Source organism: Elaeis guineensis, chromosome 14, assembly GCF_000442705.2.
Source record: "Elaeis guineensis isolate ETL-2024a chromosome 14, EG11, whole genome shotgun sequence".
Classification (NCBI taxonomy): domain Eukaryota; kingdom Viridiplantae; phylum Streptophyta; class Magnoliopsida; order Arecales; family Arecaceae; genus Elaeis; species Elaeis guineensis.
Window position 1 is genome coordinate 67,140,299 of NC_026006.2, and position 18,042 is coordinate 67,158,340.

An 18,042-nucleotide genomic window follows, 5' to 3' on the forward strand; every position below is an offset into this window, starting at 1 on the left:
GTAGAATGTGGAACACAAAAATATTATTTAAGAAGAAACACAAAACCACGCTCGTTTATATCTGCAATTCTTTACTGTAACTTTGCACCATATCAACCTTTCATTCTGTAAAATTTGTACTTTGCAATCGTCTCTTTTGTATATGTTTTTTAAGGGACTGGATCTAAATTTTGCTTCCAAACTTTAAATTTCCGGCACTATCTTGAGCTAAAACTAGAATGCTAATTTTCATCTGGATAATGTATATATGTTCGTCAACATATTAGTTATACAAATACTGTCTGAAAATTGCTAATCTGACTAGCATATTGGTAATATCCCTGATCTCTGTAATTGGAATCCTGGCACCTTATTAAATTGTTCAATGCTTGGCAGATTGCTGGGATTCAACCCCCATGTGAAGCAATGGTATGAGATTCTTTCATACATACTAATTTAGATTTTTTGTCTTTCTGTTATTGCTACTGTCAGAACATGCAACTTTAACAATATTAAATTTAAAGTTTGTAAAAATTCATGGAGTTATGAAATCTTCAGTCATTTATTATATTTCATGAAAATTTTGTCCTTTGCAGTAGCCAATGTGGTATGCCAACTCATACTGGAGGGGTTCATGATGTAACTGTTTTCAGATGTATCTATGTGCTAGGTTTTATCATTTGTGTGTTTGTACTTGGCCTTTATAGCCACAAGTTTGCTTGAGTGAGCATTACTTTGGAGGTTTTATAATATGTCTATTATCAATTGATAGAATCTGATTGGCATAAAGTTTGATAGTATCAAGAAATGACTGCATGTTGATATATATAGCATACTTTCCTCAAAATTTATTTATTTTATATAAATTCACTTATAGATAAGAAACTATACTTGCCATCTAGATGGTGAGAAGAGATATATTTTACATCGCAAGGGGCTATAATTGGAGATATCAATGTTTCTAGTACAGAAGTTCCTATATCAATAGGAAATGCCCTACTTTCTTAAATTAATCGACCCAATTAGTTACACACAGAGCCAAAAATCAACTCCTGGTGATTTTACAGTAATGTTGGCATCATCTTTCTTTTATTATGACACTAATTAAAAAAATTGTAAAAAAAAATTCATAGTGTATGACTTTATTAAATCAACTCTCCTGGTGACTTTACAGTAATATTGGCATCATCTTTCTTTTATTATGACACTAACTAAAAATTTGTAAAAAAACATTCATTGTGTATTACTTAATATTTCAAGTCTGATGTGAATATTCTAATGGCCTTCCATTAATTGGTTCCATAAGTAGAATTATATGCTGTAAGAGCCACTTAAAACCGACCTTCTATTCTATAAGATCATGTTCATACTAATTATTATTATTTGATGATTAGTTGCAAATGATCTCGTGTATATGCCTTCCCATGCATCAATTAGTAGCCAAAATCATGATAATCAGTTAAGAAACTATGCCATAACATCAAAATTCTAGGTTGATGTTAAACTTTTTACTACCTTGGAATAGACCAGGAAACTCATTTAAAGTTATGTAGGATAAGGGTCAGCTGGTACCTCTGAAAGACCAAAGGTCCTTTAACAAACTTGTAATAATGAACTTGGTTTTTATTATGGTGCATGGTTCATCAAGTTCACCTCTTTTAATTATTTCTACCAGTTAGTCCAAGATAATTCCTGGTCTTGTTACTAAGATGGTCTCAAACTACAGAATTCAGCATATTTTACATGAATCCAAGATTATTAAGCACTTGCAAGCCTTATCAAGAGCTTAAAGCCCAAAAATTCCTACATCATGGGTAATGAAGTGGTGATATCGAAGAATGGGTGCTTATTTGATTAAGACTGAATGATTAGTTTGGTAGGAAAAATGAGTGAAGCATTATGTCAGTTAATAGTGCTAATAAAAATAGATTACCTTATACATTAAATGCATGAGCACAAAATGCAATTACCAATAAAATGTTAAGCCACCAAGCACCTAAGTATATAATAAACTGGTACATACAATTGCAAATGGAAGATATAATTTAATTGAGAAATGTTAGCTAAAGTTTATTATTTATTTATGGTAAAGAAGTTATTTGAGTATAGAGAAAAGGAATTTGCCCTTCATTTCCATTATTTTAAGTCTCTTAAATTGTAAGAAATCTAAAAAACAAGGATTTTCTGGGAAATGCTTAAGTAAAGCTTGACCCTCCTTGGTTTCATAAGCTTTGGTTTCATAGAACCTGCACAAAGGCTTTATTAGAGTTACAGTGTTCCTCCCTGGAAGCTACTGAGTTCCAGCTTTTCTAATTGAATTTAACCTTTTTGTAACTAGAGGATGTTGATTTTATCTTTTGGCTATTAAAACCTTTGGCTTATGCTGTAATATACGAGCTGGATAGGACAAAATCCTCTTGGTCTTATTGTAGTACTTCATCGTTCTTTGCCTTTTGGCACACTAAAACTGGATGTCAGATGGGTCAGTATTTTCACTTCAAGTTTCAAATAAACATTCAAAGGTTATGTCTAATCATGCATCTGAACTTAGTCCAAACTTCCACATCGTCGTTTATCTATCCCAGAACAGTTCAGATATTCCTCCTGCATCTAAGAACAACAATGAAGATTACTGCCTCATGTAAGTTTTTCGTTGCTTATAACAAAGCGATGAATATGCATTGTCTGCATGATACTTAATCCACGTTGTCTGCATGATGCTTAATCCACATTGACCAATAATATTTGGGGCACTTATTTTGGATTTTTGAAGCATCTTGGGTCCATTCCCTTGTATCGTCTAAAAAGAGGCAGGATTCTTATGGTTCTCTTTACCCTTCTGTTGGAGGAAAAAGGGAAGTCAATGAGGTTTCTTAGATACTGAAGTTTATTTTTGGATGAATGACAGGACATGGCACAAGAATTTACTGCTAGTTCGAAGGGAGGGAATGATCTTCTTTAGAGTTTGGGACCTGGTGATAGAAACAACTTGGAGTGAGTTGTCTTCATCTGAAATAGAAGTAAAAAGAAACTCTAAAGTGAAGCTAGGCACAAGTATATTTTGGTTGAATGGTTACATCCAAGCGTAGGACATGCAGCTGTCCCAATCATGCATCTAGGTTAGACTAGCATTGGTTGCTTTAGTATTTAGCTGACTATGGTGCTTAGAGATCATAGCAGTTTTCACAGCCTCCACGTTTTTTTCTGGTACTTTATTTGTATCCCAACATCTAGCAAAAAGAGGTCAGCATCAAGAGATAATAACTGAAAAAAAAGACGTAGAGTCACAAGTGCATAAAATATACAAGGCAAAACCTTGTTAGTATGGTAACCCCTCCCCCTCACCTCTGATGGAATTTTGGAGTTCTGGAACCATTTCCATGGCTGCAACCATACTCGCTATTTTCTTTTTTATGATCTGTGAAGAGGATTGCTCTTAATTAGTAACCATCGGTCTAACAATCCAAACTTAAAATACATTGTTCTGTTTAGCTTATGACCATTTACAGTCAAATAATTAATGTGTTACCTATATGATTTCCATGTCTTCTGCCTGAGAGGTCTTGTGGTCTGTCATTTTGAGCATTTCATTTTGGAATCGTAATCGACGGCTTTGTCATGAATCTGTCGAATATATGTGCAGGCTTCAGGAACACAACATGACTACAAAGGATGCTTATCAGTATTTTGTATTGAGGGCTCAAGAGATAGCAATTGCTCTTGGTTGGATTCCAGTTAACTGGGTGTTTATTTATCTATTCGTTTATTTATTATCATCAATCTTCATCATTTCCAGAGACTTGAGAGAAAAAGGCCATGAAAATATGAACTTTCTAATGTTACCATTTCATATTTTCCCAGGGAAGAAACCTTCAACACATTCAAGGAAAATCTCAATCCTCAAACAGTTATACATAACTGGTATATTGTTAACTTTATTATACTTGATTCCTATTTAGCAATTGATGGGGCTTGTTTTTAGCTTTGACTTCCCATTCACTTCTGTTTGTTAGATACTCGATGCTTGGTCCTTCCATAAATGTCGATTGTGTGTTGACATCTTGCAGGTTGGGCCCCGGAGTCTGTCCTAAAGCTGTTGCAAAGGGTTTAAGATGTATCGTCAGCAACCAAGGTGTATGGTACCTTGATCATCTGGATATTCCATGGGAGGATTTCTACAACAGCGAACCATTGGATGGAATAAATAGTACACTGCAGCAAGAACTTGTACTTGGTGGAGAGGTTTGCATGTGGGGTGAGACAGCTGATACATCTGATGTTCTACAAACAATATGGCCACGTGCTGCTGCAGCTGCAGGTATGCAAGTGATGAAAATAGTAATTTGTAATAAAAATGTCCATGGAAGTTGCAGCTTATTTGTCATGGAACTGTGTACTAAGAAGGTAGCTGCATCCTTGTCCTTATTTATTGATCCATGAACATAACTATACTGGGCAGAAGTTGCTGGTATCATAATTCCTTAAAGTTTTGACAATTATTCTTCTGGTAATTACTTACCAGTTTACATCCAAATATAAATTATCTTTTATTCGCTCTGAACTGAGCTTTTAATGTTTCGTCTGGATTATCAGTAAGTTATTATATTGATGAAAACTAAAATTCATTGGACTACTAAAGTCTTCTGGTAATTAATTACCCCTGATATAAACAATCTAAGATTCATTGTTAACTGAGCTTTTAACATTTCTTCCAGGTTATGGTTAAGTACGTTATCATATTGATGAAAACTAAAATTCATTGGACTATTAAAATCTTCTTTGCTGAACTTCTAAAAAAGCATTAGATGCCTGCAAGTTTGAAAAATGATACAGATTTGAAACAGTGATTTAAGCACTCAAGCATCTTCAGGATAATCTCTTGGATGCTCAAAATGGCAAACTAAATGCCATGCTACGTGGGCCCATTTCTGTCTTTATTTTTCTAAGTAATGTGAGCAGGGTTAACTAGATTGAAGATTAAAAGGGGTTAAAATTGAACATGTATGAATCTCTATCCATCTTTGGAAGAATATTTCCTTTACCTTCTACCTTTATATATTTCCATTTAATAGTATTTTGACACTGGCTGGTTTATCATCTTTTTTCAATACAATATGACATTAGATGGCCTTTGAGATATTTCCACAGCATAGGTTACCTCCTCTGATCCTGCTGGTGCTAATGTGTTACATATATAAACTTGCATTTGTCATTTCACTCATGATTATGATCTGATCCTGCTAATACCAGAAACTTCATTGACTTGTGACAATAATTATATAGGGTGATTGTGCACTTTTTCTCATGCTATCATCTCAGTGTATTTCATTCTCTCCTTATATTTTTCATTTGCTGCTTATATTATCTTGCTGTAAGTGATAGGTTTTTCATTACCCTTGATAATTGGGACCAGAAAGATGATTTTTACATTGTTGGCATGCCAATGAATGGTTACTGTAGAGCGCTTGTGGAGTCCATTAGATGCCACCTCTGCTGGAAACCTAAACTCAACTGTGCTGAGCCGGCTACATTACTTCAGATGTTTGCTGAATCATCGTGGGGTTGCAGCTGCCCCAGTCACCAGTAAGTATGCACGACGTCCCCCGATAGGTCCTGGTTCATGCTTTGCTCAATAATCTGAGGTGCTGTAAAGACGTGCGCAAAGGCCCAATTGGACCTAGTGTTGTGCATTAATCTTGAATCCACTGTAAAGGTACAGATAAAGAGACTCTACTTAGTCCATTATTTATGCTTTCTGTAATAATCAGGTGTATGGTCATTGATCTGCTGTTTATTGTCATAATGGAATTCAATATACCAGATGTATGTCAAAAAGCATTTACTTTTCCAAATAAATTTCCTATGATCTTGCTGCTACTATGAGTCATGTGAATTGACTAACTTTAGTATATCATATAACTAAATGGTATGCTTCATTGTACTTTTTTGAGTGATTCAAATCTGTTAGATTTATACTTTGTAAAACTGTCACATAAATCTGTTTAGGTCGCATTATATAAATACCTGGCCATTTTGCAAAGGCATTTTACCAGTCTTTTTCTTTGCACCATGTTCATCTCGCTCTCTATCTGCCTGTTTATCTGTCTGTCTGCATCTCTCTCTCTCTCTCTATATGGTCATGTGGCTGCCATGGTCAAGGATTGCATTGGAGTTGTTTAGGCTCTTTGTTCATGCTGAAAATGAGGACACAAGTGATCATGCCTCCACTTCTTGGATTGAAATATGAAAATTTTTTTACATTACATCTCAAAGAAAATATATTCTGTATCTTAACCAGCATTTTCTTGGAGCCTTAGAAAGGATCCAAGGTGGATGCACTAAATTAGACAGTTATTTGTCTTGAGGAAGTTAAGATACCTTTAAGCCACTTGGTGGCTCTTTCCAGGTAGTGGGTTGTTTATGTAATACATGTACGATCATTATCTGCTGCTATTTTTATCCTGTAAGAGTGTTTTCTTTTCCTTCTATTTTTTTCTGGGAGGTGTTTCTGGAAATAAGAATTACTGCAATAAAGTGTTGTTCCAAGAGTGAATATAATGAGATGGCTAGGAGAGAAATCTTTATGTTACAAACATCAAGAAATCTCCACAAGTATAATAAATTGTGTTTCTTGAGAATTTATCTATATCATGTTAAAAAGTATATAAGATTTTTGTGTCTGTTAGTTTTGTTCATGATGAAAAGAACTATTTATCAACAACCCTACGATTAGTTCTTTTAGGGTGGGATCGGATTTTTTCATTCTTTTTGATTAATGCGTTCTCCTATTTGTTCTCATTTATAAAGCTCTTATCTTCATCTATTCACTATTTCATTTTTTGGTAAATAATCGCAATTTTGTTTATTAACCTAATCCTTTACAACACCTAGCTCTTGCTTTTGTTAGCTTATTTTCGTCCTGTGCTTAGAGCTTGCTTTTCGGTTCGTCAGACCCAGCAAAATCCACCGCTCCTTCCATGTTGAAAAATGAATAAAATAAAAAAAATTATGTTTTATCCGCTGTGCAGAGAGTGCAGTGTATGTGTCCATACGGTGGTATGCTGACATAGAACAGATACACATGGCAAGCGCAAAATGCTTGCTAAGGGGGTATTTCTAGAAGCGTGCTATTTAATCAAATCACCAACCCACTTGAAAGCCTGATCGAGTTTCGGAGTTGGGATGCCCACTGAGCATGTTTTAAAGTGAAATAGTCTGGTAAACTGGCAAATCCTCTGGTAAACTAACAAATCCGACATGGATTGAGTGGGTAGCCAGAAGCAATGAGATAACGGCAGGGCGATCCAATCGGGCTCTCGTCTATTTCGTGCGTCTTTATGTTTACCATTATTTTTATTTGGAATGCGACCTCCCGCTCTCAACGGCCTACTCTCTGGCGTTTTCATTGCTTCTCGGTCGTGCCAGATCCCTCCCCTCGGCCCTTCTACGCTCCTGAGGCATTTTAAAAGACATGTAAATTACAACCGCCCATAGCTAACTCTAAAATTTAAAAAATAGTAATTAATTAATTAATATTGCTGGTAATTGAAAAAAGATAAGTTGGTTGTATATTGATGTTAATGTAATTGTATATGTCAAGTGTATGCTTGGATTGATAAATATAATGGTGAGGATTTCTGTACATGATCATTTATATGAATATGTATGTATATATATATTATTTATGTATTTATATATTATGTTTCAATGAATTTTGTTCTATTATTGTTCAATATATAAGTATCTATATTTTATTACGTACATGTATCCGATACCCATGAAGATGAGGGGTTGAAAGGTGGAAGCGCATGTAAAGCCATGTGCGTCTTTTTCACCACAGCTATTTTTTCTCCCTTTGCAGCTTTAAGATCCGGATCCGTAAGCCACGTGTCACTTGGACAGCGGCGCACTAGATGAACTGGCCGTGCCCGGTAGACTTCTCCATACTGATGTGTGATGTTCGAAAAACTTCTCTGTAGCTGACTTATCACGTTAATTGTTCGGCGAATAGGTTATTTAGCCATCATTTGTGGCCGTTTGGGCGGATCCACGAATCCGATGGTCCCTGCAATGCAATCGCTTTTTCCCGTCTGCTGTTTTGCTATAAGCTAGATTCCGACTAACAACTTTAATACGCAGGAAAGGTTCAATCAATAGTCTATCATAAGTAGTCATCGTGCCATCCTTTCAGTCATTTAACTAGAGCGGTTTTTCAAAGCACGATGATCCCAATTTAGACTTCGGATAGATATGCGAATGGTGACGAAGAACTCTGCTATCAAATTTGGTTTAAGGTAACGTAGAAGTCTGACTGCTGCTGTGACATATTTATCTTCATCGTCGTTACGTCGGTACAAGTAAGAAAACATGATCCATCATAATTATTAAAAATAATATTTTATTAGTACTTCCATAATTTGGGCGTTTGAATTTATGCAACAATAGGATAGTCTATTGCAGCAAATCTTGACCGGCACAAGTTTGTTGATCATTAAGTCACTTATGTTCAATGTTCGTTTTATTATCCTAGTATTTAAAATAATAAAATTTAATTCTAGACTATATAAGGAAAAAAACTTAATATATTGCATGAATTATCTCCTGGACCTTAGACATGATAGTGCCTTTACTGCAATTGCTTAATGATACTGTTTAAACTCTAAATCTATCTCCCATGGAGCCATTTTTCACTCTTTGATTGATTTTTGAAAAAAAAAAAAACTTTCAAAAATAAATTATAATTTTTTTTATACTTATATTTTTTTAATATAAATAGTCCTAAAGAAAGCAGAATGGAAAAAAAATGATTCATGTAGCTGTGCTAGCTATTTTGGATTTGAATATTTCATAATTATTTCTTTCCATCTTTAGTTTTAGATGATCTAAATATTTATTATTTTAAAAAGATAGTATTGAAGGAGGTTAGAAGAAACTATCCTATACTTAGGATCAAAAAAGTAAAAATTTATTCATCTTAGAAATTAGAACCACTACAATCATATCATGCATGTTTTTTTTATTGGCTTTTCCTATGATGCTGACTTTTTTTTTTGTTGCACCTTGCAAGTTTTTGGCTTCATTTTATTTTATTTTTTTTAAAGAAACCCCTGCTTATTGCCCAAGTTACAAAATTGCTCTTAATTTTTAGGATGAGGTGCATAAGCACATGATTGGAGAAGAACAATGAAAGTATAGGCTTTTCTACCTTAATGTGAATAATGTCATATAAATTAATAAATCATTTTTGCAAAATATATCTTTCTTAATTTATACATTATGGTCAAATTAAGATGTTGAATTCATCTCCCTCGATACACAATAGAAAGGTCTTCTTAACTGGTTCCTTTTTTTTTTTTTCTCTCCAAAAAACAAATTAGATCGCAGCCATTTGTTGGTTTCCAGCTTGTCTAATCAGTAAATCAATCGGTCTGCTTCTATGTTTTGTAGAGCTAGATCGTCGGTTAGACATTTTAACGGCTGGTAGCTGTATGTACCCATTCCCTCCACACCGAGGGATCTGTTAGTTGAATGCACTTTGTCTATTTCTCTCCGGACTCATTAAAGAATGAGAGGTGTTGAGACAATTCAAATGACCCCGATTCTACCTATAAATCAACTTCATAAATATAGTATATTGATTCACAAATAATTAACTGATCTACGATCGATTATTTTCAATCATCAATAGATAACCACGATAGTTCAGTTAATATCTAATCGATGACCATCAGTATATCAGAGTTATCAATTGATGCTCATTCAGATCTTCACTATTATCGACATATAGTCGATTTATCTTTTCACGATCACATAAAGTTGGAATGTGCGGAACCTACATATCTAATTATTATAAACGATGATCAACTACATGTCACAGTCATTAGGGGACATGAACAGTCTATTAACTCTATGATTATAGTTCGATAATTTAGTACCATATAAAGCGTGATCACGCTCGATAGTTATATTTGAATTATTTATAAAAGAGAGATAAATGAATAGTATTGATAAAATAATTTTGGATTGGGACTGTCATTTCAAATATTTTTTTTATTATTTATTATTTTTTATTGACTTAAATATCAAAAAAAATTTGTCGGATATAATTTAAATTTAAATAAATTTTATTTTATAAATATTTTTCATGATGACAGTTATAATAAAATATTGACCGCAACGGAAGGCAACTATTTAATAAGGGAAGTTGGCCGTTTTCCAGCCCTTCTACATTTCTTCCAACGGCGACGGTGGGACTCCTGAATCCAGCAGAAACGATCTGCCGTGGAGTGTCGTACATTACTTTCAGCTCTCCACGAGCTGGTCATGCTCGTAGAAGATTTGACTCTTCCAACGGATTACGTGGATTGACATAACGGGACACGTGTCAGTGTCATGCAAACTAGCGCGATGTTGCCTAAACTTCCTAGTGTAGCCAATACATGACCTAATTACGGATGCTCACTGGGTCCCATTCGACTGGACTCGAGCGGAGTGGACCTCGTCCACGCGAACAACGCTGCCCCGCAACGCCACTCTTTATCCTCCAACCTCCCCAGCGTTGCATGAACGGCGTTGCAGTCTCCAGAGAACGTCAGTCCAACGCGGTTCTGGTCAAAAAGGACCCACAGCTCAGTCAAAGTTGTTGCCTCCTTAAGTCTGACCACCGGTTGTTCCGTCATCGAGAACGACCAATTCCGACGGATCTGATCGGTTTACTTGCCTCGTATTTTCAAATGCACGGCGCCAATTGTTCCGCCACAGGTTCGCGCACGCTCGTGGTTCGGTGTGCCCGAATCCACCCAACCGCGGTTAAATCCCCACCTTATCCTCTGTAACTCTCTCACCCATTTCTGCTTTCTTCCCTCTTCGATTCCAAGCATAGTAGATCCTTGCCCTCGGTAGGCTGAGTCTCTGTGAGTATCTTTGGTTCTTTCTTCTCCTTATTCTCTCTCTTCTCTCCTCCTTTTCTTCTCTCGAAGCTTGCTTTTTTATTTCTTTGCCTACTTTAATAGCTTCCGGAAAGAACCGAGTTCCTTCTGTTCGCCAAAAGCTAGAATTCGATTCTTTCCAGGTTTCCGCTTTCTTCCCCCATCTCACTCTCGCTGTTTTAAATCGTTTTTTGAGATTTTTTATTTTTTTTGGCGTTAGAATGAGTAAAAAGCGCTTCTTCATGTCGTTTAGCTTCGGGGATTTCGATCGGCATCATAGATGAGCCGTCGTCTGCCCAATCTGTTTTTTCTTTTTTTTTTTTTTTGATTTCTTGATCGAGAGGTGAAGTGCAGCAATGGCAGGCGAAGAGGGTGCGGCCGTCGGTCCTCTCTCCGGTAGCCGGAAAATATTCTGGAGGTCGGCGTCGTGGTCCTCTTCCCGGACATCTGCACCGGACCGCTCCAGCTGTTCCACTGAAGAAAAGAATTCGACCAACGCCCCGTTCCGGCGCTGCCCGCCGCCTCCCCTGACCCCCAGATCCCAGAGCGGCAAGGCTCGCTCCTGTCTCCCCCCTCTCCAGCCCCTCTCCATCGCCCGCCGGAGCTTGGAGGACTGGCCCGACGCCAGCAGTGACGACGTCGGGGAGTGGCTGCAGCCCCCCACCCCTAGCGGGAAGCCCGGTGAGGGCCTGAAGCTGGATCTGTCCTCGCTGCGGTCCCAGGTTAAGAAAGATCAGATCGCCTTCTTTGATAAGGAGTGCTCCAAGGTGGCCGACCACATCTACCTCGGTGGAGACTCCGTGGCCAAGAACCGTGAAATCCTTCGCCAGAATGGAATCACCCACGTCCTCAATTGTGTTGGATTCGTTTGCCCGGAGTACTTCAGGTCTGATCTCGTTTACAAGACCCTCTGGTTGCAGGATAGCCTGACGGAGGATATCACGAGCATATTATATGATGTGTTTGATTACTTCGAGGATGTCCGAGAGCAGGGCGGAAGGGTGTTTGTCCACTGCTGCCAGGGGGTGTCCCGATCCACCTCGCTGGTTATAGCTTACCTCATGTGGAGGGAGGGGCAGAGCTTTGATGATGCATTCCAGTATGTTAAGGCTGCGAGGGGGATCGCCAATCCGAACGTGGGTTTCGCTTGCCAGCTGCTTCAGTGCCAGAAGAGGGTCCATGCCATCCCACTGAGCCCCAATTCAGTGCTGAGGATGTACCGAATGGCACCTCACTCATCTTATGATCCTTTGCACCTAGTGCCAAAGATGTTGAATGATCCTTCACCAGCTGCTTTGGATTCGAGGGGGGCGTTCATCATTCATGTCCTCTCATCGATTTATGTCTGGGTCGGTAAGAATTGCGAACCAGTGATGGAGAAGGATGCGAAAGCTGCGGCCTTTCAGGTGGTAAGATATGAGAAGGTGCAGGGGCCTGTCATGATGATTGAAGAAGGTGATGAGCCATTGGAGTTTTGGGAGGCGTTTTCAGGTGCCCCTCTGAATTCAGATAGTGCCACAAAGATTAACAAGGAACAGATTGAAACAGCAGTCAAGGTTGCCGTTGGTAAGAGGAGAGTGGAGTCATATGATGTAGACTTTGAGCTTTTCTATAAGGCAATTACTGGAGGGGTTGTGCCACCATTCTCTTCTTCGGGACCAGGGCAGGAAACCCACCTTCCGGCAAGAGAAAGCAACTGGAGTATATTGAGGCGTAAGTTCATAACTGGTCCTATTTGCAGAGTTTATTCAGATTCTGCATTGGTGAGGGTATGGATCCCCGCATGGACCGAGTGCAGCTTTTGGCTGCAGAGACATCTACATCCCCTCCATATCCTTCTCCGAGTTCACTTTCCTCTGACTCGAGTATGAGTTCAAAGTGTAGTTCAGAGTCACCTTCCATCTCTCCTTCAACATCCTCCTCTCCTTCACTTACACCATCACGAGCTTCATCTAACTTGCCTGAACCTTTGCCACCATCATCTAGGCCTTTTCTCCAATTCTCAGGCAATATGCAACCCTCGAAGTGTTTTCGGGAATCAGGTTCTTCTCCATCTAAGGGGCTTGCACGCTCTATTGCTGAAAGGAGGGGAAGCTTTTCACATCTGAAATTGCCATCACTAAACAAAAATGATGCTTCATTGTTATCTCAGAAGGTGTTAAAAACATCGTCTGTATATGCCAAAAGTGCAAATGAAGTCACAGATAGGAGTAAGGATGACCACATGTCCAAAGATGATGCTTTAGACATGAAAGGTAGTGTAGGGGAAGTTTCAGATGTCAAGTGCATAGGTGAATCTGCTGTTAATAGTGCAGAAAGTAGGGTGAGTTCCCAGAAAAATCATCTCGCACAAGATCAAGTGCTGCCTGGTTCAACTGGAAGGGTTGTTGTTAGGTTGGAGAGTCCAAATCCTACAAGTCTTTTAGTGTATCGCTGGCCTAATATGGAAAAGCTAGCAACATTTGCTAGGGAAGATCTTGATTCCAAAGGAGTGTTTCTTTTTTTGATTCCTAATGCTGGTAAAAGTGGAGAGGCAGATAGGATTTTATATTTGTGGATAGGAAGTGGCTTTGAACAGGCTAATGCTCAAATTCAATTAAAGATCAGCAAAGATGTGGGAGAAGTTATTCCAAATGACTGGCACCAAGTTGGTTGTGAGTTTCTTGATTTAATGGGCCTGCGGAAGGACCTTCCAGTTAAGGTATGCAAATATAAATTATTTTCATCGTTAAATAGTGAATTGGTTCATTGTCTCCATATGTCAGAAAGCTCTACTGTAATTATTGTTATTTGGTCAATAAGTTCTGCATTAGATTTACTTCTGGCAAGATTAACAGGTATCTAATTATTTCTTATTAATTTTGATGAATCTATTTCTTGCTATTTTCTGTTGAAATATCTTGGTGGGGAACTAGAATATCCTTGATAATGTTTATAGAGAATACCACTCTGAATCTTGATGATATGTGGAAATCTCATAAATGAATCAATTGTTGTGTTTGATGTTCTACCATCACCTGCTATTTTGTGATAAGATCTTTGCAGAGCATAGAAAGAGTTGAAATATGTTTTTTAAAGAAACAAGTAAGATATGTCGCTGTAATAGATTCAATGAGAAATGAGGAGGTCCCCCCCCCCCCGACATGCTTTTATGCATGTGTGCAAGCACTCTAAGTAGATCTCATCCTTGTTTGACATTACTGGGAGACCCCTGTGCTGGCAGCATATGAGTATGCTCTATAATGCTACACACAGTAGTGTGCATGAAGTCATTCATAACCTTATGCTTCCACATGTTTAACATGTAATGCACAAGCAACTGGTCAAAATCTGGGGCAAGGTTGAAAAGATTAGCTCTACATTAAATAGGGACTGGCAGCATGAGATTGCAACCGTATTGATCCACAATAGTGTGTGCATGTGCACTATTAAGAACATTCTAGTCTGTTAATATGAATACAGCAATTATGGAAGTACAATGTAATGATCCCTTTTTTGTGGCATGCTACAGCTGCAAGTGTCTGATAAACCGTCTAAATGCCAAGTGTTTCATGCTTGTAGCCCCATGGGATGGGCCCCACAGCAGGTGTGTGGTCCACATATGAAAGGGTTTCAATTGTGGTATGCATATTAGATAGACATTTTTAGTCTATATGTGAATGTGGATTTAAGATAATTTTTCTTCAAAACAAAATAACCACACTTTACCAAAAGTAGCTACTGTAATGACCTAGGATTTGTTTCAGCAAAGCAATTATTCGGTTGAAGATGATAGAAACAAAGATATACCGGTTGAAGAGAACTTAATAGAGAAGGAAGAAGGTTATTGTATTTGTTAAGCTTTTCCCCATATGGCTTGTATTGTAGTCTATTAGATATTCATATAAGACCCTAGAATACTTGACCCTGTGTTCCATCAACTACCTCTTATTGGTGATTCTGAGCAAGGTTGAAGATTTGGCCATAACCAATTTGAAGTGCCTGAGTTTTCGGCATTCTCTATTAGATTTTGCTGAAACTAACCTTGTTTTGACCAAAAGGACAAAAACCCAAAATCAAGGATTTCTTTTTCTTGATTTTTTTCAGTTGGCCTTCTCGTGAGAGCCCCTAGAAAAGATTTTGTTGAAATAAATTAATATTTGCGAGATTAGGAGTTGATCTTACTCAGATGAGATTTAGGAGAATAAAAACTTATGAAAAGAATTACTATATGGCTGTCTTCTATTTGCACGAAGTAAGATGTTGTTGACCTTACATGTTTCACTGTCTTCACAAATTATGATATAAATATTATTTCTAAAATTTTAGAATTTTTACTGGATTTTTAACTCTTCTTCCATTGAGCAGAATTTCATGTAATTTTGTTTTTCTATTAATTCAATAATTTCAAAAGGCTTCATCCACTAAAATTATATGCAGTACACCCATGGTTCTAAAAATGTTCTTAAATCAATATTTGCCATATAGCTTACTACAATGAACTCTTTTTAGGCTTGATTGAAACTAAGAAACTCAAACTAAAACTGCCACAAGTGAACTCTTTGGCTCGGCCAAAACCAAGTTTTTGGAACTTGTTTGCTGCTTGACTGGGGGCTGCCATAGTCATACTGGGTGGATGAATTGGAGTGGCCTTATGGGCATCATTTGTCTTACATATTTAGAAATTTTGTGTGAATGTAATATATAATGTTTTATATTGAAAAATTTAATAACAAGGTATACTTTTAGAAGAATATGCATAATTAGTGGCACATATCTACTTTAAAAATAATGTTAGAGTTGGACATTTATCAAAAACGATTTCGAGTGTAGATATCTTATAATAAGTACATTTATTAGAATTATATCACAACATAATAATCTTTCTTTGTGGTTAAGGAGCTAAACTGTGTTCATGTGATTGAGGGTTGAGTCAGGTTAGCCTGGTCATTGGTGTTTTTTTTTTTTTTTTTTTTTTAACGGAAGATGTGGCCGGTCACTAAAAACCTGGCTAGGTCAGCCAGTCACTTGAAACCAGCTGGGTCAGGTGGGTCTCACCAGGTCAACCACAAGTCCTGTCTTCTTGTAAATCTGTTTTAACTAATTGGATCATTTCCTGCTTCGGTGGTCAACTTGTTTTGGGGAGGCCATAAGCTCATGTAAGTTGTGCTTGTCTCTTTTCATGGTTGGAGTACCATACATTTGCTTGAAACCTAATCGGTAGATCCAATAAAATTTGAGTTTTTCACTATTTCTGTGAGGGTGCCCAAGGGTTTGTTACTGGAGGGAGTTTTAAACTAGTAAGACAGGACCATTGATGAGATTTTCATGAGTATGGTGCATTGATGCACACCATGCTCAGGAAAACTGTATCATATATGGCATGGATATGGCCAAAGCAATTCTGAACTTTTTGCTGCTGTACATCAAGTCAGCTACGATCTAATTTTCCTCATGTGACAAGTGCAAATCTTGGGACTTGGAATTATTACTTGGGACAGTTGTGTTGAGAGAGAACTAATTTTGTGTTGTTGTGCTTCTTGGTCATGTCATTTGGTCTCCTGGACTGGATGGGGTATTTAAAGGAAGTTGATAATTGTTACAGTAGGAGGCTGGCGGTTGGAAGAGACTGCTTGATTTGCATTTATATTTTCTTGTTAAAAAATTTGGCATTTAGAACCAGATAAATCCTCTCTGCATATTCTTTCTGACATGAAATCTTACACCAATATACTTGATTTTCAAATGGAACCTGCATCTTGCTTTATCTCTTTCAGTGCACACTCTAAACATTATTTTAGGGTTGGCATAAGGTTAGGCTTTTGTAGACTACTCCAGAACTTGTTCATACATTTCTCCTCTGATCACTTGTTTTGAGGCATTTCCTCCATACAACTGACTTCTTACCTATTTCCCCCAGCTTACTTTTATCAATCAAGGCTTGATGAAAGAAGATTGCATCTTGGCCACCTGTGTATCTTGTATGAGAGCATTTGTTCTTAATCAGGTGCATATGTTTCTTGACAAATGGCATCAAGAAAAAAAAAATTATGGAACAGAATTTCATGGAAAGGATGGTTGTAGAACACATGTATTTAGAAGGGATAACTACTACGTCGTTCAAAGTGCACATCCCTGCATGAAACTGCTGTTAGTGCACCTTGTACATGCTTACCTAAGTTATGTTAAGATCAGTTTGAGGAGAGTATGCATCTTAAATTCTTGTTTAGTGATATGTTACTTTCTGTAAATGAGAATATTGGTCGTTCTACAACGCTAAAAGGTTCTGTTTGCCACTTATTTTATTTCTATTTTCGTTTTAGTATGCTTTTATATAATCCTTGTTTTAACTATTCTTAGTACAAGGGTTACTTATTCTGGAATTTAAATGATGATAGGTTGTTAAAGAGCAGGAGACAGAGAAATTCCTGGAATTGCTGAATTCTACTTAATGTTCGCTCTGCAATGAAGCATTCTTGAAGCTCGACTCTGATTTCTCTTACGTCCAATTTTTATACAGTGGAGTTTCTATGACATTTTGCTTAAATTGCTCGAGTCCGCAATGATCGGTGAGGTACAAATCAATCAAAGTTCCCTGTCACCTGAATAAATTTAAGCATCAGTTATCTCAACTCTTATTAGTTTTCTCTAAAGACAATTAATCAATTTCCATTGTCATTTTGTAATCGCAGGAGGCTGCCAGAATGTCACATCTGTGGCTACTAACATTTTGGCACGCTTGGATGTAAATTGTCCGCTCCCCTGTATGAAGAAACTCTGATTTTTTAAGACCCTTTGTACATTATCACAAGCAGATTTGATAGCTCATTTGCTTAGTTGATGAACTGAATCCTCTCTCTCGTAATGAATCAACTCATTACTTTTCCATATCTTGGTGCTGAGGAGATGATAACGAAGTCGAAACTCCGAGTGATGTCCTCTTGACCCGTGGATTAAGTTTGTTTCTTTTGGTAAACAATCGGGCCCAATGCAAGTCATAAATGTGCACGGCCCAAAACGAGTCAGGCCGTTGTGCCCATTTTGTTCAGTCTAAGCCCGCTATCATTTTTACAGGCCTTGTCGGCCATGTTTTGCTACAAATTAAATGGAGACATAGATGTGCAACATTGTAGACCAGGTACCATGAGTCTTTGGG

General features: G+C 37.5%; 1 protein-coding gene and 1 pseudogene across 1 annotated transcript; both read left to right on the top strand.

Moving 5' to 3' along the window:
• The first annotated feature begins 349 nt into the window (after window positions 1-349).
• LOC140853801 (beta-hexosaminidase 1-like) lies at window positions 350-5,856 on the top strand. Its single transcript, XM_073248789.1, has 5 exons — window positions 350-408; window positions 3,623-3,720; window positions 3,840-3,900; window positions 4,047-4,297; window positions 5,440-5,856. Exons 1-5 carry the CDS (start codon window positions 365-367, stop codon window positions 5,613-5,615), a joined length of 630 nt encoding a protein of 209 aa, XP_073104890.1. The 5' UTR covers window positions 350-364; the 3' UTR covers window positions 5,616-5,856.
• A 4,913-nt stretch (window positions 5,857-10,769) lies between these two features.
• LOC140853850 (protein-tyrosine-phosphatase MKP1-like) lies at window positions 10,770-17,731 on the top strand (annotated as a pseudogene).
• The last annotated feature ends 311 nt before the right edge of the window (window positions 17,732-18,042 follow it).